This window comes from Rattus norvegicus, chromosome 6, assembly GCF_021556685.1.
Source record: "Rattus norvegicus strain SHRSP/BbbUtx chromosome 6, alternate assembly SHRSP_T2T, whole genome shotgun sequence".
Lineage (NCBI taxonomy): Eukaryota > Metazoa > Chordata > Mammalia > Rodentia > Muridae > Rattus > Rattus norvegicus.
This window is the reverse complement of record NC_141539.1, coordinates 33397045-33422873: the sequence shown is the minus strand read 5'-3', so window position 1 is coordinate 33422873 and position 25829 is coordinate 33397045. Positions and strand designations below refer to the sequence as shown.

At 50.8% G+C, this 25829-nt stretch overlaps 1 protein-coding gene across 8 annotated transcripts in view; it reads right to left on the bottom strand.

The window, feature by feature from the left end:
* Adcy3 (adenylate cyclase 3) overlaps window positions 1-25829 on the bottom strand; it is a 78918-nt gene that overhangs the window by 20772 nt on the left and 32317 nt on the right. For all 8 annotated transcript variants that reach the window (XM_087554559.1, XM_087554563.1, XM_087554560.1 and 5 more), the window contains exon 3: window positions 18794-18943. In XM_087554559.1, the coding sequence (XP_087410685.1) occupies window positions 18794-18943 (150 nt within the window). The remainder of the gene's footprint in view (window positions 1-18793; window positions 18944-25829) is intronic.

The following is a 25829-nucleotide window of genomic DNA, read 5'->3' as shown; positions in this document are numbered from 1 at the left end:
CAACTCTCCTGACAGTCCACCACCTTCGACATGTGCACATGTATCCACACCACCAATGTGCATACCGGTGCTAAGTGACGGAGGCTCAGAGTGGGGGCAGTGCATTCTGTGTAAGCACATACACAGAACTCAGGTTTAGGAAGGTCGAGCCCCGAGTTGATCTTGCTAGCCTGTGAGCTACAACCCCAGCTACCTGACGCCACTCCTCTTCCGCTGCCTCAGAGCTCTGGGGACACAGCAAAACCCTTTTGGGCCCCCTTAGGACCTCAAGGATACCAGAGATCACTCCAGCCCTGGGAAGAGTTGTATGTCCCTGGTCACACCCTGACTCCCCTTTAAACATTGCCTCCTCCCTAGCTGGGTCTGGACCCTCAAGTCTCAGCATGACTACAAGATGAGGGTGACTCTGGAGGCTAAACCACAAAAAGTCTCAGAAATCCCCTGTCTGTGGAGGCCATTAGTTTCCTCCCTGCCGCCCCCCTCCTAACCCCCTCTCCATAAAAGCCTGTAATCCCAGCACTAGAAAGGCAGAAACAGGATGGTCAGGAGTACAAGGCCCGTCCGAGGTCAGTCTGGGTTACATGAGACATGATCTCTGGAAGATAGGCAGGCAGAGGGATGGGGGCGCACAGCAGGTCGGGGGTCATGCTTCAAGGGATCAGGCTACCAAGGCCTCTCACCTTGGGCAAGCACTTCTGGGTTTAGCCTTTCAACAATACAATGGGAACCCTTGTAAGCTCTTTCCACTGTTCAAAGTATGAAACCTTTCAGAGAGAAAACTTTTCAAGAGTCACAGAAAAGTTAGTTATGTCACAAGGACTGTGGTTAATATAGATTTTACCCATGGTGATCTGGTGAAATGGACAGGGTGCCGTAAAGTGAGCATGAATGTTATATTACCCATCTAAGTCCCCAAACCAACTGTGGAGGAACAGAAGAGCCACAATAATAAGGGGGGGGGGCTGACATCTGCCATGCTGGTAGATCTGAAGGACTTCACTGCATGCGTGGCCACTGAAATGTGCCCCTTGTGCCTGCACCTTTAGACAGTCTCTCCTCTCCCTAACTTCCCCCAACGTCCCCCACCCCGCACGCACACCTCTTGCTGCAGGAGGATAGCACACTCAGGCTTCCCTCAGGAAGTGAGCAGGAAGTGAGCAGGAAGTTAGGGAGCTTGAGCAGGGCATCTCCGGGGGCTGAGAGGCAGCTGGAAAGTCGGGTGGGGGATTTGCAGGGATCACAGAGCCCCCTCACGTCTGAGCAAAGGTGCTGTGTGGAGAGGACTCACTTTGGAAGCCTTGGGTGAAGGCTGATAAAGGAGCAGATGCCTTCTGAGAAAGGAGAGTATTTTTTGTCACAGTACAAAGAATGTGTGAGCCTCGGGGGTGGGAGTCCTGAAGCCTGGTAAGAAGGATTGTGGGTGTTAAGCTGGAGGTAGGAGGCTGGCCCAAGGGTGGTGGACTAACCAAAGCCTAAGAGCCAGAGAGCAAGGTCTGGGGCACTGAGACTGCACCACTCAGCTCTGAAAAGACAGCAGGTCAGCTCTGCCCTAATGGCTACAGGTGCGGACAAGTCAAAGGCCTGAAACTGTATGGGAAAAAGGCCAAAGTCTGCAGAGAGAAGGACTTGAACTCTGGGAGGCCTTCAGGGTAAAAGCAAAAAGCCCTCAGATTTGGGGGAGAAGCACCCCCAGGCTTGTCTTAGGCAGTGTGCAAACACACCTCGAAGTACGGGGCTGACGGGGTGGAGGTGGCAAGGCCTGTACCTCAGAGAAAAGGCCACAGTACCCTAGGTAGGATCCTTGCCTCCTAACCCGGGCCAGGGTCACATGTGTAAACAGTACACGGCTATGCAGAGGCGAAGTCTGTCAACATGGCCCCCACCAAGCTCAGAAGGAACCAGTCAGGTCCTTGTCAGCAGTGACTCAGAGTGCTGGCTCAGGATTGAGATGGAGGAAGGAGGCCAGCATTGTCCCAGGGGCCCTCGGTTGTTAGAGTTGACACTCTGATGAGGCGTTCAGGAGTTAATTACAGCAAGGAAGCCAGGAGGGATTTGGATAAATGAACTCTGCTGGTGAGAGGCTAAGCGTCTGCAACAGCCTTGCAAGAGAGGAGACACTGACAGCAAAGGAATCCACTTGTAGGAGGTGGTGGGGGAACTGTGTGTGAGTGTGTGAGAGAGAGAATGCGTGTGTGAGAGAGAGAATGCGTGTGTGAGAGAGGACGTATGTATAAGAGTATGGGTGAGTATGACTATGTGTGAGAGAAAGTGTGTAAGTGTGTGTGTGTGAGAGTGAGAGTGTGTATGCAGGTGTGAGTATGTGAGTGTGTATGTGTGAGAGTATATGTGTGAGTATATGAGTGTGAATGAGTCTGTGTGTGTGAGTGTGTGTGAAAGTATGTATGCATGTGAGTGTGTAAGAGAGTATTGTGAGAGTGTATGTGAGTGTGCATGTATGTATGTAAGTGTGTATATTGTGTGAGTGTGTGTGAGTGTATGAGTGTGTGTGTAAGAGAAAGTGTGTATTGTGTGAGTGTGTAAGAGTATTGTGAGATAGTGTGTATGTGAGTGTGTATGTGTGTAAGAGAGTGTGAGTGTGTGAGAATGTGTGTGTCAGTGTATGTGTGAGTGTATGGGTGAGTGGGTTCGAGTGTGTATATGCGTGTGTGAGTGTGTGTATATGTGTGTGAGTGGGGTGGGGGCTGGGGGGGTGTAGACCCTGGTGGCATGGATGTTGAGTATACAGTGTCTGTGAGATGGGTAAAGTCTACCTCTTGTGCTGTGTAGCATACACCTACCCACCCACATACTTGCCACTGTAAGCAGCCTGCAACTACTTAGCCAAATACATCCGGTCCTGTTTCCAATTTATCCAAATACCCAGATTCCTGGAGCTTCTAGGCCATTTGGAAGCCCTCCAAGCGCCCATTCTGGCCTAACCCTCTGGGCAGAGGAGGCTATGGGAGGCAGGAAGTGAGGTCAAGTCCAAATATCTCAGCTCCCCCCAAGGAGAGGACCAGTGTGGAAAATCTGGAAACTGAAGGCTATTGTCCTTGCATGATCTAGTCCCAGACTCAGACATTCAGTGACTAGTCGCCCTCGTCCGTGCAGGAAGATAAGCATCAGGTCGGGAAGGACCAGGACCTCAGAGCTCTCTTCATTGCTGACCATGCCCCACTTCCTGTCACGGGCTTGGGCTCCCAAGTGGTGTCTAGAGACCAGGAAAGCGCACGGGCCAAGATGACTGCACTCTGAGGAGACAGCCCACGGGGTCCAAAGTTTGTGGTACCTGCCATCCTTGCCGAGCCAATCTGGCACGGAGTAGGTGTTCCTCAGAGGCTTAGTGAGTTAATGAGCCATCGAGGAGGAGACATGGCCCAGGAGACAAGCTGTCATGTTCTAGAAGGGCTCTAGCAAAACTTCCTGAGTCACGGGAACGCTCTGAATCTGTGCTGGCCAATATGGTAGCCACTTGCCATGTGCAGCTACTGAGCACACAGATATTGACCGATACAACTGAGAAAGTGGGGCTGGGGACATGGCTTAGGTGGGAGAGTACTTGCCTAACATGCATAAAGCTCTGGGCTTGGCCCTCAGCATCACCTAAACCAGGCAAGGTTGAGTCACCCAAGGCTACAGAAGACCCTCGTGTTTAACAATCCAACTAGGAGAACTGACTTTTAGTTGAAGTCAATCACAGTTTAAACGGTTACATATGGCTAGTGGCTTCTGTAGTAGACAGATAGCTTTAAGACAATGTGGAAACTAAGTCTAGCCTGAGCCCTGTGCTCACGGGGATGTGCTGGTGACATCTGTGCGTGGTTGGGGACAGTGCTTCCAGAGTCTGACCTGGCAGCTCACATCACCTGCTCTGTCACTGACCCAGAAAAAGACGGCTCAACAGCATGCTGGGCATGGCGGCCCCAGCAAACGATGCAGACTCGCTCCCACATGGACGAAGCTGCCCATGGCTTCAATCCCTCCCTGTGCCAACTCCTGAGGAAAAGAGTCAGCCTCACTAGCATGCCTTCCCAATGTATTCCTGCTTCCCTTTATTGTGAGTAACAGCCACCCCCTCCAGCTCTGTCCCCAAGTCAGTGCCTGGCTTGTCTGACACCAGTCTCTTCCACACTGAGAACAAAGAATATTCTACCAATGATGACTGCCCATCACACAACAGTTCCCTATCACACACACACACACACACACACACACACACACACACACACACATACACTCATTCATATGTGCAGACACACATACATATACATATACTCATGTACACACATATAAACACATGCATAGGCACATAAATACACATAGACAAGCATGCATACATATGCACATTTATACACATGCATGCATAGGCACACAAATACACAGAGACAACACATGCATATGCATACACATTTGTGCACACACAAACATGGAAATAAACACATGTGTATGCACACCTACTGCACACACACAGAGTAAGCACATGCCCCATCCCCACACACCATTGCTCTGACCCAGATCAACTACTTTCTGCCAGCACCTGTTCACCAGCTCCCTTCTTCTTTTTGAAAAGCTCGGAAAGAATCATGTGCTTTATAAATGTTTACTATGTACTATGTGTGAGTGTGTTGCTTGCATGTATGAATGTGCACCACATGTGTGCAGTGCCCATGAAAGCCAGAAGAGGACGTCAGATTGGAACTGCAGTTACTGATAATAGGCTCGGGGATGGAACTCAGGCCTTCTCCAGAAGGTGCTCCTAACTGCTGAGCCATCTCTCCAGCCCTAAGAATCATTATGCTTTAAGACCAGTTCCAAATACTGAGTATTTCCATAGTGGTCTGCTGAATCCCTCATCCCTCTGCTTTTCCTGGACCCTTTGCCTTTATTTTACATTCTGAGCTCTTCTTTCTTGAACTGTGTTTATCCCATGTCCAACCCCATTCAGATTAGAGTTCCTTATACCTTAGGCACCCTTTATCATGCCATGTCCTACAACAGGCAGACCAGAACACGACAGAACTCCTGACTGGAATGGGGAGGCAAAGGCTTTACTCTTCTGGCTAGCTTCTGGTAAGCCCCAGTGACTCTGGACCAGAGTGAAGGCTGGAGGGGGGGCCTTTCAGGAGAAACCTGACTCTCATAAGACCCTAATAGAAGCAATTGAAGGCTTGCCAGGAGCTGCATGCTCAACAGCTTTCGCTGAGCCCACCAGCATATTAGGAGGCCCTATCTTACCCACTTAGCCCAGCGGGGCCCATGTAAAAGTCCACAAACGTGGGTCTCAGCCCTCAAACCTACCAGTTGTGTAGTTAATTCACAGAACGACCTCTATTCCCTGAAAGTGTCTGTGTGGGACGTTTACCCCTCCATTATGATATCCAGAAGCACCTCAAACTTAACCATAGCCTACCCATAACCCAACAACCTCCTCTCTGTCCTCAATTCTTTCCACTCTCTGGTCCACCTAGCTGTACAGCTGGCCATCTCTGCCTTCAGGATGCATCTATGTCCTCCTTGCATTTAGCTTCTACCATTGTCTTCCTGATCTGGGTCACCACGTCCCACTGATCTCCCTACTTCCTTGGCTATATCTTCCCCACCAATAGCTACCCTTACCTGTTTAAACTCCAATGCCCTGGGATGGCTAGTCCTAGCCCTCTTTAGCGCAAAGCCAAGGCTCTCGCCAGGACTGCAGGCTCCAGGCTGAGGCTCACAGGACCACTCTGCCTCTCTTCCCTCTCCTGTCCCATTGTACTGTGGTCCTGTCCCATGGGCACACCCCATTCCCATCTCCTTCTGTTCTATAGTACTGTGTTCCTCGTGTCCTGGGGACACCCCCAGGTCCTTTCCCATGCTGCCTCCCCCTGCATGGCTTGCTGCTCGCCACCTTCAGGTCTTCACTCCGCTCTACCTCAAGAAAGCTTTGCCTGGCTCAAGCTACTAATGCCAACTCCCTTCTACCCGTGGTTCCTGGTAAGTTCCTTTCCCTACTCTGTAGCTCATACCCATTCTGCCGGCCACCCTCACAGAATCTATTACGCTCAGGACCATGTCCTCTTGGAAGGTGGCCCTGGGTACCTGTGACCTGAATGTATGCTTACTGTATGTGTGCGTATGCATGTGCGTGCCTTCGTGCCTGCTTACCTGTCTGCTAGTATATGTATGTGCATGCAGGAGCCCGCAGAGACCAGAAGAAGGCATTAGATGCCCTGGGGTTGGAGTTATAGGCAGTTGTGGGGCCCCTGACATGGGTACTGGGACCATGAACTCAGGTCATCCGCAAAGGCAAAATACGTGCTCTCAACCACTGAGCCATCTCCCCAGGCCTCTCATGGACTTCCTAACCATGCTATTCTCTATTCCTGCTCCACAGACAGGCTGGGCTCAGAGCCCATAAGAAACTTCTCAGGGCCAAGTGCCAAATGGTTCAGCTCGAGGTCTCACGCTGAAGCCCAGCATGGTGGCTCATTCACACCTGTAATGCCCGTATCGGAAGGCTGAGGCAGGAGTGCCATGAGTTCAAGGCTAGCCTGGGCCACAGGGTGAGATTAGTCACAATAGTAAAAAACCCAGGTTGCTGTAGAGGATGTAAACATCTCTTAATTATTAATTAGGCATTTAATAGGCTACCTGGACTACTAGCCGCAGCGGCAGTCCCTCAGCCACTTAAGAGATGCTCCAAGCCCTGGCCACAGACCACGGGTGCACAGCTGCTGAGGACGTTGCCAGCAGTGGTGGTCAGGACTGGAGACCTGCTCGACCAGCAGAGGCTCAGAAGGAAGTCTTTAGGGTAGGAAGGGCTTGGGAGGTGGGGCTCAGTTGGGGGAGGGGCTTAAAAGTGCCAACCTCATTTATCACTGATGCCTGGAGACGGCACAGCACAGCAGAGCCCTCCTACCCTCACCAGAAGCCCCCTTGCCCAAACTGCCTGAAACAGGGACATGCCTTGCTAAGTTCTCAATTACTGGCATGAAGAACATTCTATAAAGTCCAAATGGTGGAAACTGGAAGCAACAGAGAAACCATATTTACCATTCAACGTAAGGAAAGCACCTTCCGACTTTTCTCACGTCAAGGAATCTCAAAGCTACAACGAAAGCTAAGAATATTAACTATATTCAAGAGTGTTTTTGTTTAAAGGCTAAAATGGAAGTGTATTTCCAAATTAATGCTGGAGAAGGGGCATCTGTGGCCCTATCAGGAGATCCACCCACTTTCAACACTAGGGACACTGAAGTCCAGCGCCCCTGTGGGTCCGGGAGGTGCCCTGCTCTCTGACCACAACCAGAAGCAGGCCCATCACCCCACCTCACTGTTGCCAGGACAACTTTGGGGTTGGTACTAGAAACCTGGTTCTCCCCTCCCCCCACGGCCCTCCAAAGAGAACAAGGCTCAGGTTAAGGGGACTCTGCACCATGTCCTAGCAGCCAAAGGACTTGAGGTAGGCAGTAAAGCAGGCCTGAGCAAAGGACAAGGACAGGGACACTCAGACATGGAGCCAATGGGGCAGTGCATTCCAAGTTCTCAGCTCCTGGAGAGAAACCCAATCCTGTGGCAAACACAAGTAAAGTCCTGGCTCACAAAAGCGCCGGACCTCAGGTGAAGGATCATGACCCAGGCAGAGACAGGCTGAGAAGCAGGATACGGCAGCTCTTCACCTGTGTGGGCACCACAGAAGCAGTGTCCCCTAAGCCATGATTCCCAGGGCTGACAGTGGACAGCTCTCTTATAACCCTGTATACCCAGCATCTCCCACCGGAGCCTGAATGCAGCTTCCGAAGTGCTGGAGGGTGGAGGCTGAATTAGGGTAGGGTGTGCCCTGAGGAAGTGTAAGCCTAGGCTGGCTACCTCCCCGCCACCTCTCTATGCACCTCATTCCTCACTTTCGCTGCCTGGGAAATGCTTCTGGGGGTGATTCAGGTACCTCACGATTCTGAAGTCTGTGCCTGGCAACAGGTGTGATGTTCTGGGTGCCTCGGTTGCCAGTTGGGGTGCTTGGCAACTCTCAAGGTCCCAAACTAATCCTCAAAGTAAGGTCACATGGGAATCACAACAAATAATGAAAGTTCTTCCCTCTGGTCCTCTGGATCCACACTAACATACCCATGGAGCTGAGAGGAGACTGGAGAGACCCCAAGTCCACTCAGATAGCTCTACTCCATCCAGGTACCCGACCACCCGTGATGTCTGGCCTGAATCTCTTTTCATGGCAGAGTCATGCTCAGAAAGACACATCAGTTAGGCTTTGGAGTTAAGCCAGACACAGCTCTGCTCTTCAGGGAAGCAGGAGCCAAGTCCGGCAGTGGGGCCAAACCACTTTGTTCCCAACCTTTCTTACTTACTTTGTCTCCACCCATCTGTCACCAGATGGGTGCCTCCCTTGTGAAAATGTGGGAGGGGTGTCTGTGTGTGAAAGGAGTGGACCACCTCACCCCTTCTTGGCAGCCATAACTCTGTCCACCTTCATCCCAAGCAAGAAGCCAGACACCTCCATGGAGATGGTAGAAAAGGGACTGTGCCCAGAGTCACCTGGACAGGGTCCCTGCGGTGACAGAGGAGGAAGATGAGGGCAAGAGGAGACTGGCTGAGGGCTTCACGCAGCCTCGGGGGCAGGGCTGGCACAAAAGCAGTTCAGAAAGCACCTGATACATGTTGACACCACAGTGTGAGACCTGGGCCTGAGTGCTGCCTTCTCAAAGGACCTCATCCGGCTTCAGAGCTGGCACCGAGGATGTTCTGACATTTATGCAAGGACCACACAGATGATATTTAGTGTGGCAGGGACTTCAAGTGGCTCTTTAAAGCCTTTTGTCCCGAGTGTCCCTGTCTGTCATCTCATTTCCACCCGTACCAGGGGCTCGGACAGAGGAAAGCACATGGAGACCTGCTCTCGGATCCCAAGTCAACCTGGCGGAGGCTCCTGTGTACAGTCAGCCCTGATGCCCAGAGAGGGTGTAACCACTGTCCTGACTGGAACAGAGGAGAAAGGTACTCTCTCAACTGGCTGCCACCTTCTTCCTCAACCCTCCTTCAGCCGGTGTGTCCCCAGGGGCTGAAACATGTCCTCATAGTTAACAGCATCAAAGGACTTCATAGTTTTAAAGCTCACTTCTACCTTCTTGCACCATGTGCTCCCAAATCATCCACGATGATGATTTTGTCTTTAATTCTGTTTTTTCAGAAGATTAAACTGGAGACAAAGAGGCATAGCCCCAAAGTCACAGGGAAAGCCTAGTGTCCCAAGAAAGCTGGTGCAAGCACTTAATTCAGATCTGAGGCCACTGGCATAGGATTAGGGGGTGAGGCTGATCCCCTGTGGTACAGGCTCTGGTGTCAGTCACAAGATGAAGAGACACACAGGGATGGGGTGTGCAAGAACCTGGGTCTGCCGACTCCACGAACAAGAACAGTGTCTAGGGCATCAGGGGTTCCAAGAGCAAAGAAGTATTTTCTAGATAAGTGAGGGAAACGTAAGTGTCTAAGCAACTCTCACTCATCACTGAAAGGAAGATAAATTGTTTGAACATGTGTATGAGACGATTTGGCAATGTTTATCAACATTGAAAATGTACAAGGCTGGTGCCCTAGGAAGTTAAACACAGTGGTACTGTACGACCCGGCAATTCCACTGCTGGCTTCATAGCCAAGAGGGGCAAAGTAAAGACTGGACTAACGCTCGAGCATCAGTGTTCGCAGTGACATCATTCACAACAGACTGAAGGATAAACAAGGCAATTCTCGATGGAAACGCCACTCGAAGGTCCTGGCGGGTAAACTGTGGTCTACAACAGTAGAATGCCGCCCGGGAGAGGAGGAAGTTCTGCACATGCTATGCACAGACGAACCCTGAAGACATTATGCTAATAAACAAAGCAAGCTGGATGTAAGAGGATGGGTACTGTGCTTCTGCTTACGAGATACCTACAGAAGGTGGCTTCATCGATGCCACCAGAGGCTGGGGAATGAGGAGTCAGTGTTAACAGGCAGGATTCCTTCCTGTTTGGGATGATCTACTGCTTCACACTGTAAAAGGACTTGGTGCCGCACTGTTCTTAAAAACGGCTAGGAGAGGGGTTGGGGATTTAGCTCAGTGGTAGAGTGCTTGCCTAGCAAGCACAAGGCCCTGGGTTCGGTCCCCAGCTCCGGAAAAAAAAAAAAAAAAAAAAAAAAAAACGGCTAGGAGGGCTGAGAAGCTGGCTCATCTTGCGATCTGAGTTCTAGACCCAAAGCCTACATGAAAAAGCCGCACATGGTGGTCCATGCTAGTAAGCCCCACACTGAGGCAGCAGAGACAGGCAAATCCCTGAGGCTTCCTGACCAACCAGCCTAGCCCAGTCTAGAACAGCCTACCCAGCCTACCCAAATTTCAAGTTCTGGGCTAATGAGAGATCCTGTCTTTTTTTTTTTTTTTTTTTTTAAAGGGAGCTTGTTCTCTGGCTTATACACACACACACACACACACACACACACACACACACACAGAGCACATAGACACTGCACACACACACACACAGCACATAGACACTGCACACACACACACACACACACACACACACACACACACAGCACATAGACACTGCACACACATAAATTCTACCTCTCTAGAAGCAATAAGAAACATCACAATTGTTAAGATATGAGGAGCTTAAAGAAAAAAAGAAACATATTTAGGTGAACCTAATACACTCCAACATCTTTCCCCCGAGGCCAGGAACCAGGCAATGGTGAGATGAGACTTGGCTCGCAAAGACTCTAGACAGAGCAACAGGTCTGAGGTGCTGAAGGATGGGAGCTTAACACGAGGCTGACTTCCGGGACTCTGTTCCTCCTGAGCGTGTGCAGACGCAAGAACCAAAAATGAGGTACAGACAGAAGACTGTCCACAGCATCCGACAGCTAAGGAGCTCAAGTCCCTCCCCTGAAGAGGAGGACCAGCCTCCTAAGAGCAGACGCAGTACTCTCTAACGTTAAGAACTTTAAGTCATCCTCTCCATCACACCGGCCGGACCTGAGTGATCTGTTCCAACCACAGATGTCTGCTGGGGAAGGTAAGAGATAGAGTGCCATTCACAGTCAACCTTCCGTACACAGTATCTGGCATTTAGTTTAAAAAAAAAAAAAAACAAACCCAGAAGACAGCCCAAAATCAAGAGAAATGTAGACCCTTCTCTATTCCAGACACTATGGCTGAGAGATCTTAGCATAAGTGCTCTGAGATACAGAATGCTCTATTTAACCAGAGACCTGAAGTCAAGGTTTCTGAAGGATCCATTTGTGTGTGTGCCCACGTGTCTGCAGAAGCCAGCAGAGGGCATCTGCTGTCTTGGATCTGGAGTTATGGGAAGTGGTGGGCCACTTGATGTGAGTGCTGAGAACCAGGCTCCGATCCTCTGAGAGAGCAGCAGATCCTTCTGCCGCTGAAGCCAAACTTGAAAGTTTAAATAGAGGTCAGAGTGAATTACCCGCAAGTGAGGTCATGCCCCGGTGGCCAGTCAGTATACTTTTACACATAATTCTTCATCAGGACAAGAGACCAGGTGCTGCAGTGTGCAGAGGTCCTTCTGTGTGTCAACGCTGGGCTCCTACTGAAGTTGGCTCTCGTACAAGAATGGCTATGCAGAGTACACTGCGGACACTGTTCCTGTGCTCGCCGTGCCCTTCCCTGAATGCAGCCATGGATCCTGTGGTTAATGAGCTGTCCTGAGTAAATTTACCTGTGGTTTTGACTATGAGTGCCACTTTTTATTAAGGCTGGAAAAGAAAACCCAGAGGTTGGTGGAGACAGCTCAGTGGGGCAGGATGCTTGATGCACAAGCTTAGTGACCAGAGTCTGAAGGCCCAGCAACACTCATAAAAGCCAGACGTGGCCATGAATGCTGGTAACCCACCAATGGGGGCGCGTAGGGTTGGGGATGCTAGGAGTTCACAGGCTAGCCAGCCTAAGCCAAACAAGGAACATGAGGTTTAATGGGGATGGTGTCTCAAAGGAACAAGGCAGAGAAACTCTGGCCTCCACATGCATGTGCACAGGCATGCACACACACACAACACACACACGCGCACACACACACACACATTAATTAAATAAAAAAATCTAGCTCTTACACAAGACATGATATGAACTTTTTCATATCAAAAGCAAAGACTCGAATTGCACGGGGTCTCTTCCCCATGTGCGACTGGCGGTGTAGAAGAGGGAGTGAAGGGAGACCAGAGCTGAAATCCCAGGACTGAGCAAAAACACACGGGTACTAAACAAACTCCCAGTCAGGTCCCAGAGGAAGTCAACAACAGAGGCTTTCGTGGACAGCCAGGCACTTAGGTGGTATTAAAAGGGAGTGATGCTGAGGAAAATGTCTTCATGAAGGACCAGGACCAATGGAGTATGTTAGAGCACACCTGCAACCCCTGCACTTAGGAGGCAAAGACAGGAGGACCACAAGTTCAAGGTCATCCTTGGCTACATTTCAAGGTCAAGTCTACCCTGGGCTATGAGCAATCCTATTTCACAAAAAAATTTAAAAACACACACATAATACTTTAAACCATCAAAATTTTGGTCTGGAGGCTGGAGAGATGGCTCAGCAGTGAAGAGCACTGAGTGCTCTTTGAGAGAAAGGTCCTGGGTTCAAATTCCAGCAACCACGTGGTGGCTCACAACCATCTGTAATGGGATCTGATGCCCTCTTCTGGTGTGTCTGAAGACAGCTACAGTGTACTCACATACATAAAATAAATAAGTCTTAAAAAAAATTTTTTTGGCCTGAAAGCTGTCTGAATTGAGAGAGGTCCCCCCTCAGGGGCAGTGCTGAAGTTAACTTTATCTGTAAACTTTGAAGTCTGACTGTCTATGTGTAATCTAGAGACGCCGACAGAATCACTGTCTCCACCACTCTCTCACACTGAAGAGTCCACATCATTTTGCTATTATTCTTTTAAGAATATAAACCAAAAGAACTTGCACATCAATGTATCATTGAGTAACATTCCTTAAAGGAATTATAAATACTATTGTCCCTGTCATGTCAGGTGACATGCTACAAAATCCTGTATTTAAGACATGGGCAGAAGGACTGGCAGGGATTGGTTGGCAAAGCAGTGAAAGAAAAGATCAGAAAGTGAAACCGGGGTCAGCACAAGTACTCTCTGCCTGAGGTGTAGAAAGGAAACGGAAGAGAGTTGGGGCAGTGGGGAAGCCAGGCATGGTGGCACACTCCTGTGATCTCAGTGTCCAGGGGGCTGAGGCAGGGTTGTCACTAGCTCTAGGCCAGCCTGAGTTGACTCTGTATTTAAAAAGAGAAAAGAATGCTAGAAGGATGGCTCTGTGGCTAGGTAAGAGGAGCCAGGCTCAGTTCCCAGTGCCTACGTGGCAGCTCACAACCATTGGTGACTCTAAGTTTCAGGGGATGTGGCAACCTCTTCTGGCCCCCCTGGGCACCAGGCATGCACAAAAGGGGCAAGCAGGCAAAACATGCATACACATAAAAGCATAAAATAAAATAATTAGTAAAAATCTTTAATTAAAAGAACAACAACAGAAAATCGGGACCTGTGACTAACACTCTTGCTGTGTACGAGCATGGGGACCTGACCAGATCCCCGGTACAAGTGTGAGAGCTACAGAGTTGCTTGCAACTGACATCAAAGAAGAGATGCAGAGGTGAGGCACAGGGGTGAGGCATAGGGGTGAGGTGCAGGGATGAGGCACAGAGGTGAGGCACAGGGTGAGGCATAGGGGTGAGGTGCAGGGGTGAGGCACAGGGGTGAGGCACAGGTGAGGCACAGAGGTGAGGCACAGAGGTGAGGCACAGGGGTGAGGCACAGAGGTGAGGCACAGAGGTGAGGCACAGGTGAAGTACAGGGGTGTGGCACAGAGGTGAGGCAAAGAGGTGAGACACAGAGGTGAGGCACAGGGGTGAGGTGCAGGGGTGAGGCACAGAGGTGAGGCACAGAGGTGAGGCACAGGTGAGAGGCACAGAGGTGAGGCACAGAGGTGAGGCACAGGGGTGAAGCGCAGAGGTGAGACACAGAGGTGAGACACTGGGGTGAGGCACACGTGAGGTGCAGGGGTGAGGCACAGGTGAGGTGCAGGGGTGAGACACAGGGGTGAGGTGCAGGGGTGAGGCACAGGTGAGGTGCAGGGGTGAGACACAGGGGTGAGGTGCAGGGGTGAGGCACAGGTGAGGTGAAGGGGTGAGGCACAGGTGAGGTGCAGGGGTGAGACACAGGGGTGAGGTGAAGGGGTGAGGCACAGAGGTGAGGCACAGAGGTGAGGCACAGAGGTGAGGCACAGAGGTGAGGCACAGGGGTGATGCGCAGAGGTGAGACACAGAGGTGAGACACTGGGGTGAGGCACACGTGAGGTGCAGGGGTGAGGCACAGGTGAGGTGCAGGGGTGAGACACAGGGGTGAGGTGCAGGGGTGAGGCACAGGTGAGGTGCAGGGGTGAGACACAGGGGTGAGGTGCAGGGGTGAGGCACAGGTGAGGTGCAGGGGTGAGACACAGGGGTGAGGTGAAGGGGTGAGGCACAGAGGTGAGGCACAGAGGTGAGGCACAGGGTTGAGGCACAGGGGTGAGGCACAGAGGTGAGGCACAGAGGTGAGGCACAGGGTTGAGGCACAGAGGTGAGGCACAGGGGTGAAGCGCAGAGGTGAGGCACAGGGGTGAGGCACAGGGTTGAGGCACTGGGGTGAGGCACACGTGAGGTGCAGGGGTGAGGCACAGGGGTGAGGTGAAGGGGTGAGGCACAGGTGAGGTGCAGGGGTGAGGCACAGGTGAGGTGAAGGGGTGAGAGGCACAGGTGAGGTGAAGGGGTGAGGCACAGAGGTGAGGTGCAGGGGTGAGGCACAGGTGAGGTGCAGGGGTGAGGCACAGGTGAGGTGCAGAGGTGAGGTGCAGGGGTGAGGCACAGGTGAGGTGAAGGGGTGAGGCACAGGTGAGGTGCAGGGGTGAGGCACAGGGGTGAGGCATAGGGTTGAGGTGCAGGGGTGTGGACAGTTATTCCCAGGGGCTTCCTGTACAGATAGTCTAACAAAAACTGAAGTTCCAGGCTCAGAGGAATAGAGAGGGGTTAGAGAAGAAAGTGGGCGTGGCTAGTAAATACTGACTATATAAGAAAATCATGATAATGTGTTGTCCATCTTTAAACGCATGTTGAATTAAAACACAGCATAACAACAGCCAGAAAGTGGAGAGTAGGAAATTGTTAACTGAAATTAAACTGTTGCTAAAAAGTCTTCCTTGTAACCACTGATTTAATGTGAGCACAAGTTCTATTTGTGCCAAAGATATTGGACTCATTCTGGAAAATACACATTATTCTTTGGTGTAGCAAAATAAAACCCAGGGATGTTTTTCTGAGTCAAGCTAAAAATAACAAAAGCATAATTTTAAACAAATTCCTAGATGTTCAGAAATTGTGAACTCATGAATCAGATATATTTCGATAAACACGCGTGGAAATGCAGCAAATAGATGTAGGCCAGGAGTGACGTCACACCCACCATCTCAGCATTAGGGAGGCAGAGGGAGAAGGAACAAGAACTCAAGACCACCCTTGGCTACATGGTGAGCTTGAGGCCAGCCTGGGCTACATGACAGAACAGAACAAAACAAGGAGAGATACTGTCAGAGGGGCTAAAGCAACCGGCTCGGTAGTTAGGAGTACTTGCTGATCTTTGCAGAGGAAGCAAGTCTGGCTCCCAGCACCCACATCCCACAGCTCACAACCGCCTGTAACTTCAGTTCTAGAGGATCTGCAGCCTCTCTTGGCCCCCTCAGGCCCCAGCCACTTGTACGCTGCACATACATACATGCAAGCACTCACATGTCCATAAAAATCTTTTAAAGAACACAGGATAAGCTAAAGCAGTGTGGTCAGGAGAAATGTATCACGTTAGATGCATATGATCACATTAGATGCGTATGATTTTAGGACCTAGTGTGGTGGCTTAATCCCAGCACTCAGGAGGCAGAGGCAGGCAGATCTCTGTGAGTTCAAGGCCAGCCTGGCCTACATAGTGAGTTCTAAGACAGCCAGGGCTATGTAGAACATCCCTGTCTCACAAAACAAAGAAAAAATTTAAAAGCGCATTTTAGCAAAACATGTCAAAGGTTATTCATGTAGGTTACATACATAGAAGGCAAGGAGGACATGAAGTAAATCAAAGAAACAACAAGGAGAAAATGATAAAGTTGTTAAAAAGCATAAATGAATGAGTGAAAGGCAAGAAATGTACAAAGACAGCAGAAAAATATAATATAAGGTGTCTCAGCGGTGAGACTAATCCTGAGTCTATTGATTAGCAAGGCAGATGAAGAAAAAAACTGAAAAAATGGAGGTACAAATTACCAGTGATCAAAACAATCAATCAGTGCAGGGCTGGAGAGATGGCTCAGCAGTTAAAAGCACTGACTGCTCTTCCAGAGGTCCTGAGTTCAAATCCCAGCAACCACATGGTGGCTCACAACCATCTGTAATGAGATCTGATGCCCTCTTCTGGTGTGTCTGAAGACAGCTGCAGTGTAAAATTATTTATAATAAATAAATAATTCTTTTTTTTAAATCAGTGAAAATCTCACAGATGATAGGCCATCAAAAGAAAGAAAATATCATGAGCATTGTGTCAACATTTTGAAAATTTAGACAAAATGAACAAGTTTCGGTGGGTGGGGGTCTTCAAAAGGTATCAAAACCCAACAAACTCTGAACCACCTGTTTCTGTGACAAAAGTCGAATCTTCCCATTGTCCTGGGTACTTGGAGCTCCTCTGAAGAACTCCGAACGTCCTCACTATGCACAGCGCACATAGACTCTTCCAGGCAGCAGTGGGGGAGCGGGGGTCTGGTAAGCCAACAGTATGGATATGAGATTGGCAAGCCCCTTCCTACTATAAGCAGTGTCATGAACTCCCGAGGAAACGGGAGTGCACCGAAACCCCAACAGGGGGCACAGTCATACCCCTCCGGTTGAAAGGACACTAAGCCCTCCTGCAGGGTTCACCAGAGCACCCACTACCTTAAAACACTCTCTCAGGGGGAGCTTTGCAAGGAGAGAAACGGAGGCCTCAGGAGGCTAAGGAACGGAGCTGGAGAGATGGCTTCATGGTTAAGAGCTCTTGCAGAAGACCCAAGTTACTCTCAGCGCCCACAGGGGGGCTCACAGCATCTGTAACTCCAGTTCCAGGAAATCCACTACCCTTAGGAGAGTGCCTCTGTGGGTACTGCATGCACAGAGCACACAGATACACATGCCGGCAAAACATCCATAGATGTAAAATAAAAATGAATAAAAAGAGGCTAAGGCCACACTCAGGATACAGCCTGGTTAAACTCATCCCTCGTAGTGGGCACTCACAGATACATACTGTGTGCTCAGTGAACGCAGAGGACCCCCCACCACTCCTATCTGCCTCACCTGCAGCTTGCTTACTGGGGGGCCCCCGAGGTCCACCTTGTTGGCACGGGTAGGCAGGCAGCAGGGGGCAGTGCCAGTACCTGCAGGCTGTTCCACAGTGTCCCAGATTTCTAGGGCACCAGAAAAGACCAGTCTCCAGACTGTCTGCACTGACCCTGCCCAGAGGCAGCATGTGGCCCTGGGGATAAGAACCTAAAGGTGCCATGGCCATTCCCAAGTTCACAGGTGAGTGACCCCCCGGAAACCCTGCAAGGCAAACGCTGCACCTGTGCTCTCAGTGAGGGAAGTAAGGCTCTGAGGGATAAAGGAACTCCCTCCTGCGCTACTTCAGCGGTGCCTCTGGAATGCCACCATGGCATAAGAGACTAGACACACAGCGCCTTTATAAAGCCATAACGGCGAATTTTATAAATATATCCAGCAGGTCCCCAAGAATACCACGGGCCGCACATCAGGGGTCTTTGTGACCACAGGGGCAAGGGAAATCCTCCTATAAATCCTGCTTTCTCGAAACTCTGGAAACTTCCAGATCTCCCTGGTACACAGAGGGCACACACCCCAGGGGACACGGAACTGGGTCTCATCAGCCAAGTGACTACCTGTGCCTTCAAATACCACTGTTCACATCAGCGGCTCTCAACATGCCTGATGCTGACACCCTTCGATACGGTTCCTCGTGTTGTGGTGACCGCCAGCCATAAAATTATTTCACTGTGACTTCATAACTGATTTTGCCACTGTTGTGAATCATAACCTAAATATTTGATATGCATGTTATCTGATATGCAGTCATAACCCACAGGTTGAGAACTGCTGGTCTAGAGAGCGTAGATGAGGCCAACAGAGGGAGCTCATTTAAATGATCCCCAAGCTAAAGGCCCATCAGCCTTTGTGGCAGAGCCTAGAAGCTTCTGGAAACCTATAGCACCCATTCACCCCACACAGCCCACACCCACCACCAGCATAACATGAGGACTAGCCTCAGTTTCAGGGAATGGAGGTAGACCTACAGGACATTGGTGGGTGTCATTTCTAGAGACCTTTAAAAAGCGAGATGAATCCAGACCGGAACTCATTTAAAAGGCTGAGTCACGTGGGAGTAGGGGGGTTGGGGGAAACCATTCTGTGTGAATTAGGCTGGAGCACAGCCAGTAAACAGAGAGCAGGGACAAGCGAGCTCTCCTCCAGATGGAGAAAGGTAAACAGGAGAGCCTCAAGGACCGGGCTGCTGCTGCTACTTCTATGGGCCTCATGGGCTCTTGCCCTGCACAAGCCCACAGCATCAGCAGGCTCTCCTTCTTACACACTCCTTCTCTTAGCACAAACCCAGGCCCAAGACCCCCTTCTCCCAGGGCCTGCCGAGCCCCGAGTCTCACCTGCTGCTGGCTCTGCTCCTCCAGATTCATCTTCACCTCCAGCGACTGGCGGGCCTCCAGGAAGGCCTTTCGGTGCTTACGGTCTGCCATGTAGTAGGACATGATGCCCACGATGATGGCGCACAGGTAGAGGAAGACGTTAGCCAGGATCTGCGTGCCAAGGAAGAGAGAAAACAGGGCTGATGACTGTGTATCTTCAGGAAAACAGGGACATGGAGGTGGGGCTGGCAGGGTCAACTAGGAGTCATCCAGCTCTAAGGATCAACGTTAGGGGCCCCTGAGTGGAGCCTTCCCTGTAAATCACAATCAACAAGACATGGCTCCAGGCCAGGAGGGTGTACAGGCCACAAGACTTGGATGCAAGCTGACAAGTCTGGTGAGAAATGGCTGTTCCTCTCCTGCATCATACAACGACCGGTCGCCTCCCTGAGAGGCGGAGCAACTCTTGGCTACTCAGCTGTTTAATCAGCTGCGTGTATGAACCCCAGCTTGGTAGGTGCTGTCCGTACCAGCCCACTGCCCACAAGCCTAGCGCCGGTGGGAGAGTGTGGCTGTCAGGAGGCTGCTCTGTCTGCCGACCTGGTCCCCAGGCATGCCTAAAGGGTGCTGGATTTGCAGACCCAACAGTTTCCTGCTGGAGGGAGCCTTGGATAAGGACCTGAATGTCCCCATCACACATGGCTCCCGGTGTTAGTGGCTGCTTATTGGCTCTGAGCTTTGGTCAGTACCTGGAATGGCTGGGTCAAGGATTTATTCCCTGTTGGTCTGCAAGTAGTCCACTGGCCTGAGTGGGCTTTCTCATGAAAGCTGCTTCCTGGTCTAGCTCTAACTATTTCTCTGGAACCAGCTCCACGTCATGTCTCTCTCTTTCCCTCTTTAGTTTTTTTTTCCCATTTTATGTATAAGAGTGTTTTGCCTACATATATGTTTGTGTACCATGTGCATGCCTGGTATCTAAGGATGTCAGAAGAGGGCATCAGATCCCCTGGGACTAAAGTTATAGACAGTTGTGAGCCATCATGTGCGTGCTGGGGACGAAACTCAGGTCTCCAAGAGTAGTCAGTGCTCTCACCCAGTGAACTCTTTCTCCAGCCCCTCTCCACACCTTCTCGAAGCTATCCTTGCTCCTCTGCCCTTTTCCTCAGGTCCTGCAGGGAAGGGGGGACAGTCACCACCTAGAGATGGTAGGTGCGGCTATCTCCCCTCCACCCCCCGCCAAGATTGGAATTGAAAGCAGGATGAAAAGGAAATTAGGAATTTAGTTTCTGGCCCTACAGGAAGAGAAAATCAGCCCATGGCATACACAGCAGAGTCTGGGGTCAGAGGAAATTATGGCGAAGTCAGCACTGGGATTTTAAATGCACGCTTTAGAGGACAGATAAGGGGATGAGTACTCTCCTGGTTATGCCACACCCTCTGTGAGCTGTTTTTCACTTAATCAGAGCTGGTCCCCAGCACCTTAAGGACTCACCACCACACCCTACAGAGCTTTGGGGGAAGGGGGCAGGGCAGGGCACAGGCTGAGGCAGCATTGAGTCCACGGGAAGCTCCACCACGGGGCTGCTGAATAACGATGATTCAGGGGATGGAATGTGTGTCTGCACTGCTCAGAAGACACTGAGTAGATTCCTAAGTTCCTGGGCGGCTGGCTCACCGTCTAAGAGCTGTGTTACTTCTGGGCCGAGGCAGTCCCAGCTGCCATTATCTGGGGTCAAAATCTTCAGTACCATCCCTGTACTGCCTGCTTTCCTGACAGGCCCCGCCGTCTTGGTGGGCTATATCTGCTTGAGCGTCTCAAACGCTCTGAGGTGAACTGAAGCCAGTCATAGAGATGGGCCCTGCTGGGTCTCAGAGTCAGTTTAGCAAGCTGCCCAAGAGTCTCCAGCAGGGGCCATCCTCCTGCAGGGCCAAATGGCCACTGACTCTGCCCACGACACCCAAGCTCACAGAGCCACAAACCGGCAGGTCAGGCTGGTTCCTCTATAGCAGCCACCAGGGCTGAGGCTCTGAGAGGCTTGTAAAAAAGACACTGCACATGGAGGGAGTGTCCAACTAGGACCCATATAGCTAGGTCTCCACTGTGAACCCCAGTGTCCCCAAACAGAGGGCTCCAGGTAGGGAAGGATGCCCTACAACCACAGGTCTGACTCTGGAGAGGTATTTGTACATTTCTCCCTGACTATACCTAGCCTGAACTAGAGCTAAAGCCCTCGAATCATCCTGTCCCCACCCCCACCCCCCAACATGGGCAGGCCCTGCCTCCCTGCCTGGCCATCTCAGAAGGACAAACAGGAAAGACATGGTTACCCTATAGGGGGGTGACCCAAGAAAACCAAACTATCACCAGAAACACTTTAAGTCAAGGAATGTAGATGCAGGCTCATGCCTGATGACGCTCTTCACGGGACCGTGCATCTGTGATCTGCCTATTTCTAAAATAAAGTGTACACAGTAGAGACAAGAACTCAGGAGGACCCCGAGTTTATACCTAATTCTCACTACACAGTGGTCCCTGAAGCTATTTGATCCCCAGCCTTGATCCCCCCGGTGTCTTCATTGGCCTTATTCTGAAGGCAGAAGTTGAGACTGAGGAAGGTTTGGTCCGTGAAGCCCAGGAAGGACTCCAAAGAGCAGGAGAGGTGGATGGTTCTCAGGTTGTCACAATGTTTCTGTCCTCGAGAGCCCAGTCACAGTCCCCTCATCCTTTTCCCAACCAGCATTTGATGCCCACTGGCTCCAAAAAGCTCTCTGTAAGGAAGTAGGTGTGCAGGGCCTGTGCGTGGCAGAACCCCCCGCCCCCATGAATTCACCTCTCTCTTAGTAATTCCAGCAGGAGGCCAGGGTTTGAGTTTCTTAAGCCTCCAGTCCTTTTCGCTCCCCGAACGAAGTCCAGGGTTCTATTCCATTCCGCACCCTCCCTTGCTGGAATAATGGTTGCAGAGCCTCAAAGGAGCTTGGCAGCCTCTGACAGAAGTGATGGGTGCTGGGAGGTTCCACCAAGGTCTCACAGAGGCTAATCAGGGCATAAATCCAGCAGGCCAATGCTGCCAAGCCAAGGAAACCTCCAACAATCCAGGGAAGCAGGAGCTGGCCACAGGGAAGGAAGGTCCAAGTGCACACCCGTAGAGCCCTGAGGGTAAGGGGTCTCCCAGCACCACTGCATGATCCCTCAGAGACCCCGGAAGAGCACTGAGTGAGGAAGCCAGGGAGGGCAGCAGGCCTCAGTGTCCCCCATCATGTCAACAGTACATCTACTCCTAGACACAGGACACACTTTCTCAGCTTCCTCTCTTCCAGTCACTGCTAGGGCATCGTTCTGATTTTATGGGGAGTGAAAGTCCAATTCCCCAAACTCCAAAAGGCAGTCCACACATCCAGAGATGAGTTCAGGCTAGACTGTGCGCTTTCTGGAGGTTAGAGAAAAGCCAGCATTCCCCAGGGACTTGTGAAACTGGTTCCCAGCCACCAAAAGGAGTCATTTCCCTTAGAAATAGCCAGCTGAAGGGACATATGGCTCCCCATTAACATATACCAGTGGCACCTGTCAGCATATCAAAGCCCATGCTGGCCTCCAGGCTCCCTCAGTATCACAAGTACCTGTTACACATTTATCACCAGCCCATGCTAGCATCTTAGTCTTCTCATTCCCCCTACCCTAAACGCTCTCTAGCTCACGGGCTTCCTCCCCACAGCTACCCATCCTTCTTATACCTCAGATAGTCTCACGATTCTCTGCACTTAGTCTCACCATACTCTACCTGTTCCTATCCACTTCCTCCTCCTCTTCCTCCTCCTCCTCCTCCTCCTCCTTCTCTCTCTCTCTCTCTCTCTCTCTCTCTCTCTCTCTCTGTGTGTGTGTGTATCCACATGCATGTGTGCACATGCATTCTAGTCTCATATTTTTGTTGGTGAGCCAGGCCTTTAATGGCTGAGCCATCTCTCCAGCCCATGCGTTCAATTCTCTTGCTTTCTCTACTATTCTTTCCTGTTGCTCTCCCATTTTCCTAGCCCTGCTTTGGAAAGTTTACTCTGCTTCTTTCTCTCTCTGCTTTCTCTTATATCTACAATAAAAGTCATGACCCATCTCCTGGAGCGGTCATGTCAACAGTCTCTATACTGTACCCCCTTGCACACAGAAAGCAGCACAACCAAGCAATGACCCCAAGTCAAACACCCCATCCCCTCCCACGCTCAAGGCCTACTCTGGGTTTCAAACTACCCCGAAGTACTCAAGCCCACTTACACGTACAACCCATCTTCCCCATAAAGGACACTGGGCATGTTTTAAACTAAAACTGTCACAAAGATATCAGCCTTAAAGCACAGGAGTGTGGGTTGTGTCTGGTCCAAAGGGAAACTCCAATTTCCCAAATTCCAAAAGGCAGTGCATATGTCCGGAAATGAGGGTCCCTGCTCAGTTCAAGCTGGACTATAGGATTGCTAAAAGTCCACAGCCAGCATTTCTCAGAAACATGGGAATCGGTTCTGCCAGCCAGAAAGGGCTACTTCCCTTGGCACGTACCTACAGTTGCACATCAAAGCCCAGGCTGGCCCTTCTAGTCCCTATGCACACTTATTGTGCATTTCATAGTCTGAGGCAGCCTCCTGGCCCTCCTCACCTCCCCCACTCCTCCTCCACAGTGCCAGCTCCCAGGATGCTGTAGGTCACTGGCCCGCCCAGGACCTTTCATCCTCTATATAACAGCAAGGCTCCCCTGAACCCCAACTATGCTCTTGTTATTATCTTGCTTCTCTCAAAGACATCCCTGGCCATGCCCACTCTGCTTCTTTTTCTCTTTGCTGTGGACTCTTCTAGATCCCTCTCAATGTTCTTCCTCTTATCCACAATACCCCACCTCCCCAAATCTCAGAGTAGCCATCTTGGTGATTTCTTTACTGTGACCCCCCACTCACAGGCTACATACATTTTAAGCCCAAACAAAGATATATGTCTGCAGATATCCCATTGACTCCAAACACAGCAGGAGTCATTGTCTCCCAAGAGGTGAAACATGGGGGTTTCTCTTTCATATTTACAATGTAAGAGTGTCATCTTAAGGAAGATAGATCTGTCCCTCAGAATGTGCTCGGGGACAGAAGCTTCCACTCTGGCAGTGAGCCAGCCCTAGGCTGACCAGAAGGACGGGTGACTGTCATGTGTCTCTGTCCCCTAGGGACCACTGTCAGGTGGGAGAAAGCCAGGCAGGTAAGGCCTTAAGCAAGGGCGTGACAGTGAGAAGTGGGCCCTGCTCTAGATGACCTCTGTCAGCACTGCCTCTCATTGTACTTGGAGAGATTTGGGGCCGGGTTGGGGGGTGCAGCCTTAGAGGGGTACAACCTTTGGGGAGGGGCATGCAGCCTTTGGGGAAAACCTGAACCCCATTGAGGATCCAAAATGGATCGGGTGATTGTGACAAATGGTTTTCTCGGATGAGGCCTTAGGAGTCACGAGTCTGGGCGTTTCCTTCTCAGAATTTGCTCTCCTCCCTCTAGAGCAGCCAGCCTGCATCCTTCTCCTTCTCAGCCTCCAGCTCACTCGAGCCACACCCCATCCACCTGCTCAGCTCTGCTCAGGCCTCCCATGTACTCCACAGAACCTTCTGTAGAGCTGGGAGGCAGCCATGCCTGCCCTATATCACCTTCCCTATTTCAGGTACAACTGTCCTATTCCTTACTGTGTCCCCGAGGTCCAATCTGACCCCATGCCCCACCAGGTGATCTGGAAGCTGACAGTTGTTGAATGGGACAGACCCATGCAGGTGACACCATCCTAAGATTTACCAGGCAGCCAGCAAACAGCACAGAAATTATCATCAACCTGCCACCCCAGACACAGCTTCTGCTGTTTGAGCCTCATTAACATTCCAGGCTTCCCCAACCCTCATCCCGAGAAAGAGGAAGAAAGCTAAGACAGCAGAGCAGGTGGGTGATGAGCCACCCAGAACACCGGGCGCGGAGAACACACACAGAGATGCTGACCATCATCTACATAGCTGTGTGTGCACAACTTCCACCATGGAGGTGGTGATGACATCACCATGGAAGCGGGGATATTAGAGAAAGATGGGGGGCCAGGCATTATGGTACAGTCCTGTAATCCCAGCACTCGAGAGGCTGAGGCAGGGGGATAGATAGTTTGAGGCCAGCCTGAGCTATAGCACAATACCCTATCAAATAGAGGAGAGAGAGACAGAGAGAGGGAGAGAGGAAGAGGGGGGAGAGAGAGAGAGAGAGAGGAAAAAGGGGGGGGATAGAACACAGGAGCCTGATCTTCCCACACAATAAAGCCTCAAGCTTTCTTCAGGTAAATGAGGTCAGAGCCATGAGATGCTGCCCCACCAAGGCAGCTACAGAGGCAGCCAGCAAGAGCCAGGACTGCTGGCCCCAGGCCTCTCCCTGCTCGGTGTGGTTCTGGAGCAGCAGCACATGGAGTTCATCACATATCACATGGCCAGACCGCTATCTAAGGATGTTCTCCTAAGAGCGTCGGCTGAGACACACTCAAGTGCTCCCGAAACTTCTCACCATAGGGGTTCCCTGTAGACTGTTCTGTGTGGCAAAAGTTTGCCATGTTATAGCTACCAGATCCTTGGGTCTCTATACACTACAAAGTTTTCTTGGGCTGGGATATAACAGTATGGGGTACTTGCCTGGCGCACCTCAGACTCTGGCTTCCATCCCTAATTAGCATAGGAACACAAAGCCACTCCCCGCTCCACCCCACCCCCAAAAAACAGTTTTCTTAATTCTAAAAATAGTCTATGGAAATTTCTTTTTTGATTTATTCATTTTTATTTTATGTGCATTGGTGTTTTGCCTGCATGAAGGTGTTTGAACCCCTGGAACTGGAGTTACAGTTTTGAATTTCTATGTGGGTGCATGTGCGAATTCAACCCAAGTCCTCTGGAAGAGCAGCAAGTGTGCTTAACCACTGAACCATCTCTTCAGCCCAGATTTCCTCTTAAACCAATCAAATAAATAAAATCATTTGAAAAGCAATGAATAACCAGGAGCGGTTGCACAGCACAGCCCATAG